The sequence below is a fragment of the Melampsora larici-populina genome (assembly GCF_000204055.1).
Source record: "Melampsora larici-populina 98AG31 unplaced genomic scaffold MELLAscaffold_44, whole genome shotgun sequence".
In the NCBI taxonomy this organism is placed as follows: domain Eukaryota; kingdom Fungi; phylum Basidiomycota; class Pucciniomycetes; order Pucciniales; family Melampsoraceae; genus Melampsora; species Melampsora laricis-populina.
Window position 1 is genome coordinate 550946 of NW_006768808.1, and position 17991 is coordinate 568936.

Consider the following 17991-nt stretch of genomic DNA (forward strand, 5'->3'; position numbering starts at 1 on the left):
GCCGGAGGGGTAATCTGGTGTCGTATCTTTTGTGAATAAGCTAGTACAGAGCCCGGAAATATTTCTCAACGACGAGAGATTTAAGCAGATGTACTTTTCTCAGTGGTTTCGCGATTGCTTGGTTTTGAAGGTGATTGATGAAGCGCATATGACCCATACATGGGGGCTTGTAGAGAGCGGGAAAAAGTACCTTGCATGGGTGAAGAGTGCTCAAGATTCAGGGATCTTCCGTCCGTCTTATGGAAGAATGGGAATGTGGTTGGCTTCAACTGATCGACTCCCGATACTTTTGATGTCTGCCACATGTCCACCAAGACACCATGATCTAATCTATGCTAATTCAAATATTTGAAGATTTGATATTGATTATGTGGAAGGTGAATTGTGTCGTCCTGAGATTACAATTCTTCGATTAGCAATGCAGAAATCACAAACATCCCTTGAAGATCTCTCCTCCAATTTCGCATTGAAACGCAAAGTCTCTGATAATGATTTGCCACCTACTTCAATCTATTCAAATACAAGAAAGTCAACCAAGAAGGTACTCAAGGTACTCAATGGCGCGCGAGGGGTTCTGAAAGGTGAAAGGGACCCCAAAAGCACCTTTGCTTGCAGGTTTCACTCAAACACTGGGCCTACAGACAAGACCAATAATATTTCCAACTACGCAGCGTCTTGTTATCCTATCATTGCATGTACTTTAGCCTTAGGTCTGGGTCGAAATTGGACCTGAGTTTGCCAGGTGTCCAATTTGGAAGGGCAGATGCTGCTGCCGTATCTCAAATTATCAGACAATGTGGACGCAATGGTAAACCAGGCCTCACCGTTTTCTACACTGAAAAGAGACGTCTCCATGGAAAGAACTCGGTGTCAGATTTTGAAGGCCTGAAGGAGTTTTCTGATGATGATCTAATGGATGGGTTGGCTGTAACTCCAGTCTGCTTGCGGATTGCCTTGACTTTGAGTAACCTGTATGTTTTTGATTAAATGTAACTCGAACTGTGCAAGGCTGATTCCTCCTCTACATAGACTTGGAAGAATTCCCATGAGTGACAACAAAGAAATCTATGTAGAAGAGAAACTTCAGCAAGAAAAAGGCGGAATGTGTGCCTGCCATTGCTCAAATTGTGAGCCTGAAGTATGCAGGAAGTTGGCTGCACAAATGAAATGGCTTACCATGGCCAACTTCAAAGCTGGACTTCAAAATCCGGATATTCTGCCACATTTGGAAGTTGCCGCACCAATGGCTTCTTGGGATACTGTTGAAGACAAGAATGCCGAGGTTGATGCACCAATGTTCAATCAAAACCCCCAGTGTCCACCACCTCGCCGTAATGAACTGATCCAGCTGGCTGACCTGCTCACTCTGACAGTCAAGCAACACCATCAAAGATTGATGACTAACGCCAATCAGCTAAGGCCAACAGATTACGTGGATGATGATGACATCTGGAGGGTATTGGATAAGATACACCACATTCAGAGCGAAAATGATGTTTTCAAGATTCTTGGATGTGATCTATTACTGGGTGGAGTGAAGTTGATGTTTGATTATCAAAGACTGGCGGGTAGGAAGTGTTGGTATGCGGGCTTTAGCTGAGATGCGTGTGAGGGAGGCATCCACTTGATTATCGCAGGCAAAAACTCTTGCTAGACTACAGAAGCAACATGAAGAACAACAAGCAAAAGAAAGAGACGCACGGGTCCTGAAAGAAGCAAAAAGAAAAAGAAATAAGATTGATGATGTTGCCAAGAAGGAGGAAAAGAAACAACGGAAAACAAAAGCTCAACAGAAAAAGGATGCTGCAGCTAAGCTGAAGTCCAATCAAAAAACCCAGGCTGTGGTGAATGCACGTATGATTGCAAGTTTGAAGAGCGGAAAAACAATGTCAGTGTCTTTTTGCTCTGACTACATGGTTTGGTCTTTAAGTTAGTGGTTTGGTGATGCTGATATGCTTGATCCAAATAAACAGGGAACAAGTAGAAGCTGACAAAAATGACGCGATATGACTTATGGGGTCATTAGTTGTAGCATTTCTTTAGTTGTCAATAATATCATTTATTTCGCATGATGTATTTAAAATGACACAATTAAATAGTGTAAACAGTATTAATGATACAAATTGAAATAATTGTTTTAAACATCTATTACTCAGAGTCACCATCATCAATGCTACTATCTTCAGTGCCACTATCATCATTATTGCGACCTCCTGTCTGTGCATGAAATCCCTCAGCAGTTGGCCATTGAAACTTTTTGAGTTTGCCTTCACGGGCAAATGATTGCAACACCTTCATTCCTGCATAGTACATATTGGTGGGCCTACCCTTTGGTAATGTTGAATAAGGGGTGCAAGTGGTGATATCGTGCTGATGAGCCATTCTGAGAAATGATCTCAGGGAGCTATGATCAATGTTGTTAGTATGTGATTGATACACATTGTTCAACCCAGAATGTCCCTTTAGTCTATGCAGAAAATCACGTAGCTAGACTCCTTCGGTGAACATGCAAAACTAACGTTCAAAGTTGATGAAATCGGGAGAGAGACTCACCAATGGGATACAGATCAAGTAGAGGTCTTGAAGTCGCTTAATTGAAGTACCAGTTCCCTGTGTGGGAAAAGTATTCCAATAATTTCCAAATTAGGTGCAAAGCAAATAAATAACACGACTTACAGAGTTATTGTAAGAGAATTTGATCCAGAAGTTTTGGACTTCAAGGAAGAAGTCCTTAGCAACAAAGTGTCCTGGACGTCCACTTGGACAAACAATTAAGTTTTCTATAATCACATCTGCAATGTCTTTAGCACTGCCAACATTTTTATCTTGGATCTCACAATCCGAGGTATTCTTGGGTCGATGCCCTCGGACAGCTCTTGTCTGAGGATTTGATCCGAGCCAATTCATGACGCATAAGATTGCCTCGGATTGAAACCTTGGACAGGACTTATCTGAGGATATGCATCCGATGATGCCTCGGATTTCTCAACCCAAGGCAAGTATGTTGGCAGTGTAGGTAAAGTTTGAGTGAGTAGAACTATCAAATGTGGCAGATAATTGGCGTAGTGCTTCAATCGTTTCATTCCATGTGCATTTACGCTCCAACATTTCCAAACCCGTAACATACGACCAACATCACCAGCGGACATTGACCAAGATCCTTCAACAAGAGTAGCAAAGTCTTGCAATTGTAGAAGGAATCAAAGGTGTTTCTGATCACCTGTATCCTCTGTGTTCTGAATGGCCTCTGGTCCGAAAAATTCATTGTAAGTCTGATCTATAATGTCCTTCATCTTCTCTGGTGTCATATTCACTCGCTCCTTTCCTAAAGTCTCCACATCCAGATTCATCACTTGCCTGCACATATATCAACAAGTACATTAGTGAGACAAGATACAAGATACAAGATGATAAAAGCAATGGTAGGGAATATCTTTGAGACATACTGAATACATAATGTGATTGAACCTTTGTGTAGGTGCTCCATTGAACAAAGCATTGCCGTAAAGTCTTTCTTGCTGGTAGGCTTGTCAAAATCGCCGCCAAGGGCTTCAATGCCCCTCCAAGCCCCCATATCCTTCACATCCTTATAGTTGCCCCAGTGCTCAAGTAGGATGGCCTGAGAAATATTCCATAATACATGAGAAGCACCAAGAATCATCAGGATATGCTGAAAGCTCTTGGATGGACTAGAACACAGATCTCGTTTGTCAACCACACTCACTACTATACACGCCATTCCCAAGTGACCCTCCCAGACTTGTGCTTGACTGGCATACTTCTCTTGTGATAAACCAGTTTGATTCAATACAGAGTTATAAAACTTGCCTACTCCGGATATCGAATTATCTGAAGCTGACATCATCTTGAGCATCATTATTTCAGGTTTATTGGCTGGAAGTTGTCTGACTGTTGGCAGTTACGGTATGGGATTTTTTTGGTGTCAATGGGTTTGGCTACATATTTAACAAGAGCTAGTGGAATTTGAGACTTTAGAGTGAGTTCCCAGTCTGAAATCTTGGTCGGAGTTGGTAGAATTTTGGCAAGATCAATAGGTTTTGTCTGTGATGTGTCCAAGATCGCCTTCAACTTCTCAGCTGTGAAATTTTCCGCAGTAATTGAGAAACCTTCTAGTATCTTTGGTCAATGTACATAGCCCCATGATCCATGCCACATAGTGCTTTCTTGCTCAACAGTGGAAGTGTGGATGTGTTGTTGGAAGTCAATGTTGTCCAGGGTGATGAACGGTGCTAGCAAAGTATCCTCTCCCATAAAACCAATTATCTTCTTCTTTAACTCGTGTCCTAAGTGTTCCAGCGCATGAATAGCTGTTACTTGATTAACAGAGAGGCCGATATAATTGAGATATCTGTTGACTCTTTCTGATACCCCACAAACCAGCATAGTCAGTCCATTTTCAACTTGGAATGCATTTACACATCAATTACAGACACTATGTGCCACCCAAATGGTACACAAGTATCTATCAGGATTTTTATCCAATGACTGGTTTGAAAATGGACACTTACCAAGATATTTCGAGTTTTGCAATTCTCTGAATGATCTTTTGACTTCCAATAGACATACCCCTCCCAGTGCTCAACATATCCTTCACCCTCTCTTAAACCTCCAGGTCCATCAAGCCTCACATTCAGAAGTGATCCAGGTTGAGTATTTCCTTCTAATTCATCATTGGAGTCTATGTTGATATTTTTATCAATAGCTAATCCAATATTTGACAGCGTGTGTCCAGTGGACTTCTTTTGTTTCAGACACGCCTTTCGAATGTTTGCCTTGCGGACGTGTTGCTCCTCACTATGAGTAAGTGTTGATTGGATTAATTTGAATAGAAAGGGCATTGACTTTTCAAGAGTCTTGTCTCATTCGTGTACATCTTCATGATCAAAGAACGACGGTGTCACTTCAGAGGTGTCAATGTAGAAGCCTTTTGGCACCTTGCCCGATGGCGGATGCTGCTTCTTGACCAATGCAACCGCCTGCATCCACTCAATAAATTAGCTTCACAGCTTTCAAAACAAACAGCAAGAGCGCAGACCAACCTGTGACAATACCCAATCTTCCCGAAACTCCTGACCGACTTTTGTTTTCAATATAGCATCTTGTATTTTGCCGAGTATCCTCCCGGTTGAAGGCAGTCCTGCACTGGAGGCCCATACATGTTGAGCCTTTGCCATGTCTGAATGTGTTGACAACAGATAAGCTTTGAGAAAACTTTCAAATTAAGATGATTTGAAGTTATGCAAAAGATAATCCACTGCATTGCTTTTAAAGACACCGGCAAGGCGCCTGGACCAAGATGTCCACTGTTTTGATTTTGAGAAGATTGAGACATTTGAGACATTTTATTTTTTGTATGACAAGTCTGGTTAGAGATCACAAAATGTTTCGAATGTGAGTCAACATTGTTCAGACAAAAGAAAATATCTCAAGAGTTTAGGACAAACATCCAAAAGGGTTTAGTTTTATTTCAAAATGAAGGCAGGTTTTGCCCCAAACCAAATTTCAAATTTGGAAAAGTATTTTGCTAACTGGAGAAAGGTCAGGGGGAGTAACAAGAATTCTGAATAGGCAAGTTTGTCGGGAAGGAGTACACATAGCTCCAGTTGAAAATAGCACGGCGGTTGATTGAGGGGAAGTGGGAGAATATGAGGTTCTGAAAAACCTCTCCTCCAAACTAATTCTAAAGGTGTGGTTGAATTCTCCTGCTCACTCACCAGACCCGGCCGATAATACATAAGTCCCTCCATAGACACCCGAGCTTGCCAAGGATCAAGTGTCTGACTGAGGGACTTAGTTAAGTTGGGTGAAAGTGATGAAAAATGTGCATACAATGAAAATACCCAACTGGACAGTGGTCTTAGATCTTGTGGTGAGCACGGCGCGAAAGGCGCGACAGGGCGCGGGTGCGAGGGTGCGAGGGCGCGCCTATAGGCTCCAAATTAGGGATGGGCGCGCCCTAGAGCCGTAGTGTACTTTTTTAGGAGTTTTGCAGTCAAGTTTACCCCAAACTGGGGGTCTGGAAGGTCTACATAGTTTCACTTGATGATGAAGAGAAATAAAAGATGGGATTTGTGAGAGGAAATGACGAGATGAAGTGTTGATAGACTTTCAGGTTGATCATTAAGCTGAGCCTGAATCAATCTTCAATCCCACCAACTTATTGCCAAGTCACATTCTTCACTTTGAATGACTTCCTTCCAAGCCCTCAAGGTTAAGAGGTGTATACAAGTTTATTAAATTCCACCATATCTTTCAAAACAAAGGATAAATTCAGCCTGTATCACCTCCACTTTCTCATCTTTTCAGTGTGAGTTCTGTCCAATTGCAGCCCAAGTCTCACACCTGACTTTCCCAAAATTCCAAGAGAAGGGAGGCATAATTCTCCTAGGTAATCAAGCTTGTGAGTAGTGGATGTTGAGTAGAAGTCATGCCTTAGTCTAATCATGACTTGCCATGTGTCCAGAATCTCATTTCACTCAAGCAGAGCAGTCAGAGGGATAGTCTGTTCCAAATCTCTATACACTTAATTCTCTCTGGGATTTTGCTGCTATTTTATGGGACTTGGATATATGGATGATGGAAAAGAGGAGTTGTTTTTTGCTGTTGTCTAACATTTTCCTTGTTCCCTTGTTCCTGAGAATAAAACAGGTACCAGGTTTTGTGTTTTGGTTTGTCTGTGCATAGCTTTGTCTGTGTCTCCCAAGCCCAGTGGCAATTTAAGCAGTGGTTGCTCCTTAGAATCCCCAGGGAATTAACTACCTCTGCCTTCACCACATACTTGCAGTATATCTGTGTCTGACCATAGATAAGTATTGCAACCTCATCTCCACAAGAAATTGAAGAATTTGGATCTCAAAACATCTAAAATGTTCTGTGCTGTCAAGCCCGCATCATTGCATACCAGCACAGTTGCATAATCAGTGTTAATGCATACAAAAAACCTCTGATTTTGATTCTTTTTATTGACAAATCTGAAAACTGATTTGCATAAACAGTCAAAATCAACCTATGTGATTTTGTGGGCTTGACTCTATGCAAGGTCAAAAGTCTCTTTACAGATCAAATAGAGCCACAGCATCACACTCATCAGGGCTGGAGGAAATGTGATGTGCAAGCCTGAAAGGACCACACTCTGGTCAATGGATCATAGATGCAAAGGATATTGCAGGGCTTTGCTGGTGTTGATTGTTTATTTGTTGTAATTTCACTTTTTCAAGATTCAATGAGTTTGCATTACATGATATGAGATTTTGAGCCTACCCCAAAGTCTGCTGATTCTGCTACCATACCAATGAAGCTGATTGAATCATGGCATTTTCTCTTGTGGGTGATTAATCTTTTTAAAGCACCTTTTGTATTCCGCTGCCGCACTCAGATCTCACAGTGAAAGCTGAATATGATGTGAAGTGAACTTTTTGAAGATCTTGGTTAACAAGCAACAATCCAAATTAAATCTCCTGTTTTAATTACAATTTTGACCAGTACAGTGAAAAGTTACAACCCTTTATTTCTATACGAAGAGGATGATTCAAGAGCATTTTTAAATCCGAACTATGATCACGATTAAAGCAATCTGTATAGCTAACACAATCAATGAAAGAATTATAATCACATCTCCCGCAGTGCGAAATTCCCGTCCCCATCTTTTTTGACGTGGTTTTTGTGCGCCCTCTAAAGTTTGGTTCACATACTTATCAGAAAGATCACAATTCAATCTTCTGCGGCGTACATGAATAAATAATAACAGGACTAGAGATAGTAAGGCATAGATCAGTCCAACTACAAGGCCAAGGAACCTGAAGTCAGTTTTATCAGATCCAGCATTTTTTGAATGAAGTCAGAGTGGTGAGAGTGATTCACCTTTGTCAAACTCTTTAGAAAATAATCTCAGAATTATCAAGGCGTAAATCGAGCAAGCGAGCGAAGTCCTAAGGTATGCTCCTGTTTGAATGGGATTCATAAAACATTTCATCGTTAAGAAAGTTCACAAAATCATAATTAAGACAGAATTACATTACTTACCATCAAAGGTACGCTGACGTGCACGCCACTCGACCATCAAGTCCTCGTCACCATCCCTGAGAACAAAGCTTTCAGGACGATGTCCTTGATAAAGATGACTTCGGGACGTTCGAAGACAGTTTTGCTGATCAGACGCAAGAGGAGACGAGTTATGATTTAGATTGCGGCTATCAAACTCAGCCGTAAGAGGAGATGATTCAAAGGTGAGATTGGGGCTGTCAAAACGAGGATGTTGTAGTAAGAGACCTGAAGGTACTGGTGTAGTGCTCATGATGAGATTAGTGGTGTTCGAAGACAGAGACGAAGGGAATGAAAGTGAAGGAGAACAAGAGTCATGCAGGCTGCAATTTATCCCTCAACTTGTAGTAGATTCTAACATGCGATACTTGCCAGACGGACGCTCAAATCGCATCGTCAGAATACACCCAATTGAGAGGGGTGAGATGAGGGGAGATGCCCTTATCAAAACGAACAAACAAATCTTCATCGCGTATGAAATAAAAAAACCTTCATCTGATATTCAGATGTATATCGATGATCTCGTAAGCATCAACGAGGCAGAACGAGGCCCAACGGAATCATTTTCCAAAAGCTTGTCCAAATTTGCCCGCAAAGCACGAGCAACCTGGCAGTGAATTCGTGACAAGCTTTTTGAAAACAACGGTACATTTTTTCATCTTTACTTCAAAGTTCACAGTCAAATTTTGTATAGAAGTCATCAATTCCGTTCGATCCGGTATCCAGCTAACTTAACAAAGTCCCTCCGAGGCTTGACACCCTGTCAATCAACAAGTTAAATCAGGAATTGCGACATGCGGATTCAACCTGATTCAACTTGCTTGAATGACAGCTGTCGCAGCATCGAGGGACTTTGTTAAGTTAGGGTATCCAGCGATTACATACTATGTACATGATTTCTTGCTCATGCCCGGTCACTCGGTGAATGGCGTCACGGGTGGGGAAAAGACGAAAAGTATAACGAATAGTACGATAGCACGTCAGTGCTCACTCCAAGGTATCGGCCTCCACAGTAGATGGTGATGTGGAAGCTTCAACCGAGGAGACGAGACTTGACTACAAGAGAAAGCTGTACAACGTCACGTGACACTCTGTGGTGCAGTCGTGTAACCCCATAACTCTACAACACCCCCCCCACGACAAGCCACAGCAGACCTCTCCTCACTCACAAAAGACAAAAAAAACAAAACAAAACAAGATAAAAAAAAACAAGAAAAAAACTTATAACGCGCACATATATAAATCATGTCAGACCTAAATTCCTCTTCCCAGCTTCAAAAAGATATGGGCCCAGTGCTTTCGTGAAAATGTCAGCTTTTTGATTCTTTGATTCAATCCAGTGTAAAGTTACTGTGCCTTTGAAGAGCTGTCCATTCACATAGTAAAACTCCCTATCCGTGTGTCGTGTTCTTTTGTTGGATGAGTTGTCTTTCGATACGTGAATAGCTGAAGTGTTGTCACAAAACAATTTCACTGAACCCATAGCACCTACTACATCTTCCACCAAATTTCTCAGCCACACCGCCTCCCTCGCTGCAGTTCCCAAAGCCATGTACTCCGCGTGGCAGGTAGAAGTCGCTACGCAGCCCTGACGCTTTGATGTCCAAGCAATCGGGCATCCTAAAAAGAAAGTTGTGTACCCGTGAACAGATCTCGAGTACTCCCCTCCCCAGTTTGCATCGACGTAAGTATGTAATCCGGTCTTGACTTCTCCTTTCAACGGCCTTAAGTTCAGCTTGAGCACTCCGGAAGTTTTCAAATAGCGCATGATTCCCTGAATAGCCGCCCAGTGTTGCTTGGTTGGTCTGGCGGAGAAACGCGCTAAAAAATTGGTCGCATACGTTAAATCAGGTCTAGTCGCCACTGCCAGGTAGTTCAAACAGCCAATAACCGACAGGTATTTTGTCTTGTCGATATCTTCTTCGTCTTCACTCGGTGACGTAGGTAAGTTGGATGCGTTCAGTGGCGTGTTCGATTTGCCCGGTGTCTCCAAAAATTCATTAATTACCTTATTCGTCAGTCCGGCTTGAGATAGTTCAAAACTTCCATCCTCTAGTCTCTTAACGTCCATACCCACAATACAATCTAATGTTTCTGACCATCTAATCTTTAAATCTCTAGTTAACGCTTCAGCCAGCTCCCTCAACAATTCTACGCTACTTCCTGTCACTACCCCATCATCCACGTGTACCCAAATAATGCAGATCTCCGCTCCTCTCTTGCAAACGTAAAGTGACTGATCAAATTGACTAGGTTTAAATCCAAGCTTGATTAGAATCTTCTCGATATGCTTCCACCAACATCTTGCCCCCTGCTTTGTTCCGTATAGCGCCTTAACTGCCTCTAGAATCTTGCCTGCTTTCCTAGCTGCCTCCATACACCCCGGTGGTAACCTGAAAAAGAGCTTGCTGGTGATATCGCTGTGTAAATACGCTGCGGTCACATCAAAAGAATGCACGACCCATCCCATCCTCGCCGCTAAGATCAGAATGAAACGGAGAGATGCCATGCACGCTGTCGGGGCGAACGTCTCGTCGTAGTCAATGCCTTCGACTTGAGAGAAACCTTGAGCTACGAGTCGAGCTTTGAATTTGATTGGAGTACCGTCTTCTGCTAGTTGTTTATGCTTGAAAACCCACTTCAGGCCGATAGTGTTGACGTTTGCTGGGCAGTCAATGACCTTCCAGACACCCATCTCCTCCATCGCCTTCAGTTCCACATCAATTGCTGCCTTCCTTTCTTTAGCGTATTCATCTTTCATCGCGGCAGTGTAAGACAGTGGTTCCTTCATACCGGCCGATAGATTCACAGCATTAATGATGTATTCGACTTGAGCATCTTCATTGTGTACAGTCAGTTCATCTTTGAAATCTCCGAGTTGTAATGCGTTCACGATGAAATCAAGCTTGCCCTTTTGGGGTGGTACGTTGAGTAGTTTGTTTAAAGAATTTGAGGTGGTGGGTTCGTTTGGGGAGGACGATGATGAAGGATGTACGAATTTATCTTCATAAGGGAATACAGCAATACCTGTCTTTAAGAGAACTTTTGAACCGGCATTGTAGAATATCCAGCCTTTTCCTCCGTCAAGGTAACCGATCATGACACATTTCCTGCCTCTGTCGTCAAGCTTTCCACTGCGTTGTGTGTCGTGGCGATGTACAAAAGCGGTAGATCCGAAGGTTCTGATAATGTCGAGCTGAGGTTTTCTGCCGTAGAAGATTTCGAAAGGCGTCTTGTTTCCTGTTAACGAGTTAGGTAAGCGGTTGTGCAAATAGCATGCAGCTATATATGCAAAAGACCAGAATGATTGCGGTAGGTGCGAAGCCGCCAGCATCGTCCTACCCATATCACTAATGGTTCTGTTGAGCCGTTCCGCAACGCCGTTTTGTTCGGGTTCATAAGGGTTGGAATGTTCGTGAAAGATACCTTTAGACTTCAGCCAAGAGTTGAAAGTTGTCTTGATATATTCTCCACCGCCGTCTGTCCTCACGTGCTTGACTTTGAATCCCGTCTCCCGTTCCCATTTGTTGATGACGCGGGTAAAGGTATCGGGAACTTCTGACTTGGCCTTGATAATGACGATCTCTGAGAATGTCGATGCTACGTCTCTGAAAGTTACGGTGAATCGATTTCCGTTGACGTCTTCGGGAAACGGACCCATTACGTCCGACACGATCACATCTAAGAGTCCATGTTCTCTCCCAGAACGTCCGAGCTTACAATGTCTTGTGCTTTTGCATATTAAGCAGTCTTCGCAAGTGAAAGCAGTCGAAGGAATGGAGTCGGGTAAACCTAAGCCTAGTTGTCCTGCGCACAACTTACGTATACGCTTCATGTCAACGTGACCGAAACGGCGATGCCACAGGTACGCTAAATTTGTATCCTGCTGACTGCTCATAACGTTCACGCGACCGACTCTCTCAGGCATCTTTTCAGTGATAACATGTGGTTTATTTGCATGTATAGCCCAGCGACGATTACAATAAGAAGCAGTGACTGAGGTTCCATCCCTCATCCTCATGATAACATCATTCCCCCAAAACCAAAACTTCGCGCCATTCTCCACCAGTGCAGCTTGTGATATGAGGGTACCGGTTGCTTGAGGGCTGTAATAAACGTCGGTGATGATGAAGTCTGACCCATCCGATGCCTTCACTCGGAGGTTTCCTTTCCCTATGATCAAAGCGTTATCACCTTGAGCTGCTGTTTTTAAGCGGATGGGGTTGGGAAGCACGGAGTAGTTTAGAAGAAGATGCAAAGCGTTGCTCACATGGTGCGTGGCTCCACTATCCAACAAGTACTCTGTAGGTACATCGTCAGGTTGGTTGCCCTCCGCACTCCACGCGACGGTCGATGCCGATACTTGAGAAGGCTCGTACTGCGTGCTGATTTGAGCTGATCGAGCTTGGACTGAACTTTGCGTGAGACCTAAGGCTTGAAGGCTGTAGAAACGATTATGGATGGTCTTTCTCCAATCCCAGAAGTGCGGGGCTGTTCTGTTGATCCTCTTCAAGTATATAGGACAGCGTTGAGTACCGTGACCGAAAGCAGCACAATGACAACATTGAAAAAGCCCTTGGTGGACTTCAGGTAGTGCGTTACGCGAAGGGGTGATAGGATGTGCTTCGGATTTGTTTCTTTCATCGATCGAAGGTGAGATTGGACCAGGTGATGCGGGACCGGTGAAGAGTTTGTTCGCAGGAGATGGAGAGAAAGATTGAGAAGAAAAACGGGGTTGATTGTACGATTTCTGATTGACAGGAGTTTGATTTCTAGTATTCAATTTACTAAAGGAGGTGCTAAGAGCTTGAATGCTTTCACCTTCGTGAACTGTTCTACGAGTAGTAATGAGGTTTTGATAAGCGGTTCTGACTTCGGCGAATGAAAACGGCTTCTTATCTAGCTGATATCGTGCGTCTAGAGTGGCGTTCACCACGTCCATGCCGTATTCGCCAGTGGTCGGCGAACACAATTGCAAAACAATGCCCTTCACAATGTCTTCATCCCAAGAGAAACCGACGGATTTGAGCTTTTCGAAGTCTTTGTTCATTTCGTTGACGAACGTCATCAAGTCCGTCGTTGAAGGGTCGAAGCGTCTCAACATGATCGATCGAAAGGTAACGTATTGAGCCGTTCTGCCACCTTGTCTGAATAGTTCATCTAAGGTAAACAATGCGTCATGAGCGAGAGACTTATCGGCGATGATGTCTTTGAGATCTTCATGAATTGTCGAATTGATGACTCTGCCAGCGCAGCGATCGATGGCCATTTGAATGTCCGATTCTTCATCGGGTCTGGTCGACGTCCAGTAGCTAGAGACATCGGTCATTTCGTAGACGGCTCTGGCGGTGCGAAGCTTCCATCTTGCGATGTTCGAACCGTCGAGTGCTAGAGGTTCGATGCCCGTGATGAACTTGTGGACATCGTCGTGCTTGCGATTGAGTTCTCGCAGACGATCGTTCGGTTGATCTGATTGAGACATTCTAGCGGTATGCGATAAGTTTTCCGATTCGTCAGGAGTATGAAAGATAGTCTGACGGCGATTAGAGTGTGATAATTTCAGCAGATCAGGGTTTAAATAGTTCGTGGGGGGTTGAGAAGATTGGCCAGCAAGGGGGGTGTTTTCGCGAGTCGTTGTAGTTTGACCTTCTCCTTGCTGTGACGATATTGATTGTGAACGAGAATGACGTGATAAAGAGTCCGAACGAGATTGACGCGATGACGATAAAGCTCTCGATTTAGATCGAGTTTGTCTACTTTTGGTGGAGCTGGACGATTTCTTTGGCGGAGTGCGAGCAAGTGACATAGGACCGGAAGCTGAATGGCGGTTCAGACTTACACTATGAGCTTTGCGAGATAGCGAATACGATTAAAAAGCGCTGCTCATAACCTATAACGAATAGTACGATAGCACGTCAGTGCTCACTCCAAGGTATCGGCCTCCACAGTAGATGGTGATGTGGAAGCTTCAACCGAGGAGACGAGACTTGACTACAAGAGAAAGCTGTACAACGTCACGTGACACTCTGTGGTGCAGTCGTGTAACCCCATAACTCTACAACAAAAAGAAGTTCAAAATCTTGAAGCTCGCAGGAGAGTTGGTTGCGAAGTGCGAAGGGCCCTGGTATGTAGCACTCTGAGATCGATGGAGCATGCGAATGGTATATGCAGTGAACAGAACAACAGCAAATGAGCAGATACTAGTCTGGGTTGCACTGATGATGGAGATAAGCTCAAGTGGCCCCCTCACAAGCGCGTTCGCCGCGCCCTATAGAGTCCTAGTCTTTCTCAGTCTGGAAACAAAACTATCAAATCACCTTCGCGGGCTGGACTTTGCCTACATGATCATCAAGTTTCCAGAAATTGAATCCACACTTATTCAACTATTCATGGCAATGACATCATTGAGCGCGCACCGCTACGCTACGCCGCATGGACCCATTTTGATATCGCTGCGACTTGATAGTGAAAACTTACAATGCATGTCTTTTGAAAGTGGGAAAGGAATTCAAAACGACCTCTATATACGAAATATGATAAAAATAATGCAGAATACAAGCCAAAACAATTGACGAGACAATGACTAATACTATCACATCTCCTGCAGATTGAAGCTCGCGTCCCCATCTCTTTGTACCTTGTTGATCCTCATCCTCTGTTTTTTTATATGTTTGCCAAAAAGGTCATGATTAGATCTGCTTCGACGTAAATACATAAATCAAAATAAAAGAGATATAGATCAGTACAACTACGAGTTGAAAAACCCAAACTTCAGGCAGGATTCTTCAAGTGAGGAATTGTCTGAAGGAGTTCGTCGGACACTACCGGATACCGGTACCAGGAGCTCATCCCGTCTCAAGAGACCGTCACATGGCCCGACCCGTGCGATGATCAACATTGTTCTTCGCATAAAAGTCAAGCGGTCTCCAGACACAAAACGTGAGCGTGAACCATGGTCAGTGAGCTCACCCCCACGTCCATCATCTATTTCGCTTATCAAAGTCTTAAAATTTTACTGATACAATTCTTTTCACTTTCAGGCTAACACTACCGCCAAGGGCGCGCTCTCCATTCACGGTACTAATCCTCAATTCTTGATCGATAAAGTCGTTCGATCGCGTATATATGATAGTCAATATTGGAAAGAGACTTGTTTTGCTCTCACTGCTGAGAGTATAATCGATTGCGCTATCAGTTTGAAGTACGTTGGTGGCACCTACGCTAATGTTCGACCGACAGAATTCATGTGTTTGGCACTCAAGCTACTTCAACTTCAACCAGAGAAGGAGATCATCTTAGAATATCTGAGAGCGGAAGAATTCAAGTGAATTTCCAGCCCTTTCATGTAAAACGAACGCAGATTCACTGATTTCCTATTACCTATGAACTTAGGTACTTACGAGCCTTGGCGGCCTTTTACGTTCGGTTAACTTTTACGCCCCTTAATGTTTATCAAACACTTGAACCATTGTTGACGGATTTTCGAAAGCTGCGGTTTCGACACATGAATGGTTCCTATTCATTGGTCACCTTTGATGATTTCGTTGACTCCTTACTGGTAGAAGAACGAGTATTCGAGATTGTCTTACCCCGATTGACGATGCGAAAGGTGTGGAAGAGACTGAAGGCCTGGCTAAGCGAAAGAGCTCCCTAGGGATCGCGCTCGGTGTCGAATCTGACGAGGAGGAAGTTGGAGAAGATGATGAGGAGGAAGGCAGCGAGCGATATGTTTCACGATCTCCATCGCCAGCTTCACATCAATCATCGCCTTCAAAACTGCCAGAGTCTTCCCAGCCTCACAGTGACCACAGCGATCGGTACATATCACGATCTCCATCACCTGAACGCTTTATCAGTCGGAGTCCTACTCCTGAGGATGAAAGGATTGATGGTGACGTATGACATCGCCGTTTTTCCCGCCATGACGCTGGCACAATCATGTAACAGACGGGACGTATCTGGCTCAACTCGAACGCGCCAAGCAAGGATTGAGGGCCTCAAGAGAACGCTGAGCTCTACATATGCAGTATGTAGGTTACCCTGCTGTATTCGGCTCTTTGCTATGATGTTACCCACTCATACGACGTTGAACTCGAATGTCGAATTTCAGCCCTGGAGTCACCTTCACCTTCACCAATCCAGATTATAGGGTCAAGATCAGTCCGAGTTTTGAGTTTCGACATGTAAACATTTTTTATGAATCTCTGTAAGGAAGTGTAGAGATGAGTCACGTCTATCTAGATGTCTGTAATGGGAGGAAAACCCATTGCCAAACTTTTGATGTAGCTTGAATCAAAAGCTGACATGACCCTATTAATTATAATGATGAGGGCTCCTTTTGGCTCAATAGTGAATCCCGTGGGCCGAAACAGTGCGCCTTCACAATTCTGCTAGCTGCTTATATATTTTGGGACATGATGAGAAGCTCATGCAAATACCAAGCCCGATGCGAACTTTTTAAAATCGCCATACAAGAGAAAACCACAAGCTATGACCAAGCTATTACCAAACCTCTGGTCCATGTTGATCAATTCAAAATCCCGTGATGAGGTTAATACTTGTTCTTATACTCAACGCTGTTTTGGTCTTTGCTTGTTCTCATTCAAGAGGTTCATTCACTCACATTCTACATGGAACTAATCAAACAAGACGAAAACACCAAAGTTTGCAAATGTATGTAGTCCTTAGAGCATCCGCAACCGTCGCATTAAGTCGTCGGAATAGCTAAGTATTTACTACCTTTGCTAAAAAGCTTGCCCGGTTTGATCGCGAAGAAGAGACATGAGAGGCAAACTTAACTAAGTCCCAGTCTGGACCTAACCACCAACTCCAGAGAGGGACTTACGCGCTATCTCGAAATTCTGGCGTGAGATCCCTCGGTACATCGCTCTTTTTTCTTGCATCACCATTTCTCGCGAAGTACCATTACCAACCTCCCATAACCTCATAATGAAAAATGAGCGCATGCTTCTCAACTAAAACGGCCCGCTCTCAAAATTTCCTTATCATAATTCGTTCTTATATTATCCCAAAAAAGGTAAATGGGACATCCACCCGGGCCGTACAGGACATTCAAGAGAACTGCGGCGGCCAAAACCCAAATTTGCACTCAAAACACCAAAATCATTGTACTAAACCTTGAAATAGTTTTAGACAAACTGCTGTTCTGACTGAAACGAGAGAATTTCGATAATTCCACGAAACGACACTCCTCATCGCACCATTATACCCAATCCTGATGGTTCTTTATCCAAGGTCTGAGATCGATTTGTTGTATTCAACGATGTTGAAGTCGATTGAAAATGACAAATACAGGGATTGAAATCTATACCAGGTAAGTATCGTGGCCCAATCTGAAGATCAACAGAACGCTTGACTTCACTCGATTATGCTTGCCAATGACATAATGAAAAGTCGACCTTGATGGCGTACAGTATTGAATCTTGAGTGTTGATTGTTTGAGTCGTCGAACAGAATTCCTGTGAGAAACTAAAAAGACAATATTATCATTAGATGAAAAGCTTCAACTTGTTCTATTCTTGATTCATTGCAGAATTGATACAAAGAACCTATGTTCTTTTTATCAAAAATTATTGCTTTCTTTCTCAGGCGGATGAACTTAGCATCTGCGCTTACTACCCTTGGTGACAAGAAGTGGAATAGATATAGCAAGTGGCGCATTGCTTTTGTGGTCAACAAAGATCAATGCTGACCTTTTGACATGATGTTGTTTGTTGAGCAGGCTGTCGCCCAACAATGCATTCTTTTTAAGACTCTTGGCGAGCAAGAACTGTTGTTTGGTCGACTCATAACATTAATTGAGGAGACGCAAACCTTTCTGACGCGCAGCATCAGAATGACGTGTGTAAGCTTTTGGCCCCGGTGGATGTCCCAGTTCCTTTTTTTGGCATATATGAGACAATTATGATA

General features: G+C 43.4%; 4 protein-coding genes across 4 annotated transcripts; 2 read left to right on the forward strand and 2 right to left on the reverse strand.

The window, feature by feature from the left end:
- Window positions 1-693: 693 nt before the first annotated feature.
- Window positions 694-1934, forward strand: MELLADRAFT_110464 (uncharacterized protein; the record flags this gene model as incomplete). Its single annotated transcript, XM_007414546.1, has 3 exons — window positions 694-971; window positions 1009-1456; window positions 1638-1934. The coding sequence occupies 3 exons, from the start codon at window positions 694-696 to the stop codon at window positions 1932-1934; spliced, it is 1023 nt and encodes a 340-aa protein (XP_007414608.1).
- A 214-nt stretch (window positions 1935-2148) lies between these two features.
- On the reverse strand, window positions 2149-5195 carry MELLADRAFT_110465 (uncharacterized protein; the record flags this gene model as incomplete). Its single annotated transcript, XM_007414591.1, has 11 exons — window positions 2149-2487; window positions 2554-2610; window positions 3039-3181; window positions 3315-3357; window positions 3725-3855; window positions 3924-4062; window positions 4153-4382; window positions 4530-4564; window positions 4588-4815; window positions 4915-4997; window positions 5061-5195. The coding sequence occupies 11 exons, from the start codon at window positions 5193-5195 to the stop codon at window positions 2149-2151; spliced, it is 1563 nt and encodes a 520-aa protein (XP_007414653.1).
- A 2366-nt stretch (window positions 5196-7561) lies between these two features.
- MELLADRAFT_110466 (uncharacterized protein) lies at window positions 7562-8314 on the reverse strand (the record flags this gene model as incomplete). The annotated part of the gene is made up of 2 exons (XM_007414590.1): window positions 7562-7800; window positions 8044-8314. 2 exons carry the CDS (start codon window positions 8312-8314, stop codon window positions 7562-7564), a joined length of 510 nt encoding a protein of 169 aa, XP_007414652.1.
- A 6784-nt stretch (window positions 8315-15098) lies between these two features.
- Window positions 15099-15715, forward strand: MELLADRAFT_38782 (uncharacterized protein; the record flags this gene model as incomplete). The annotated part of the gene is made up of 2 exons (XM_007414547.1): window positions 15099-15385; window positions 15454-15715. Coding segments are annotated over 2 exons (549 nt in total), but the record flags the coding sequence as incomplete, so codon positions are not given.
- Between the last annotated feature and the right edge of the window lie 2276 nt (window positions 15716-17991).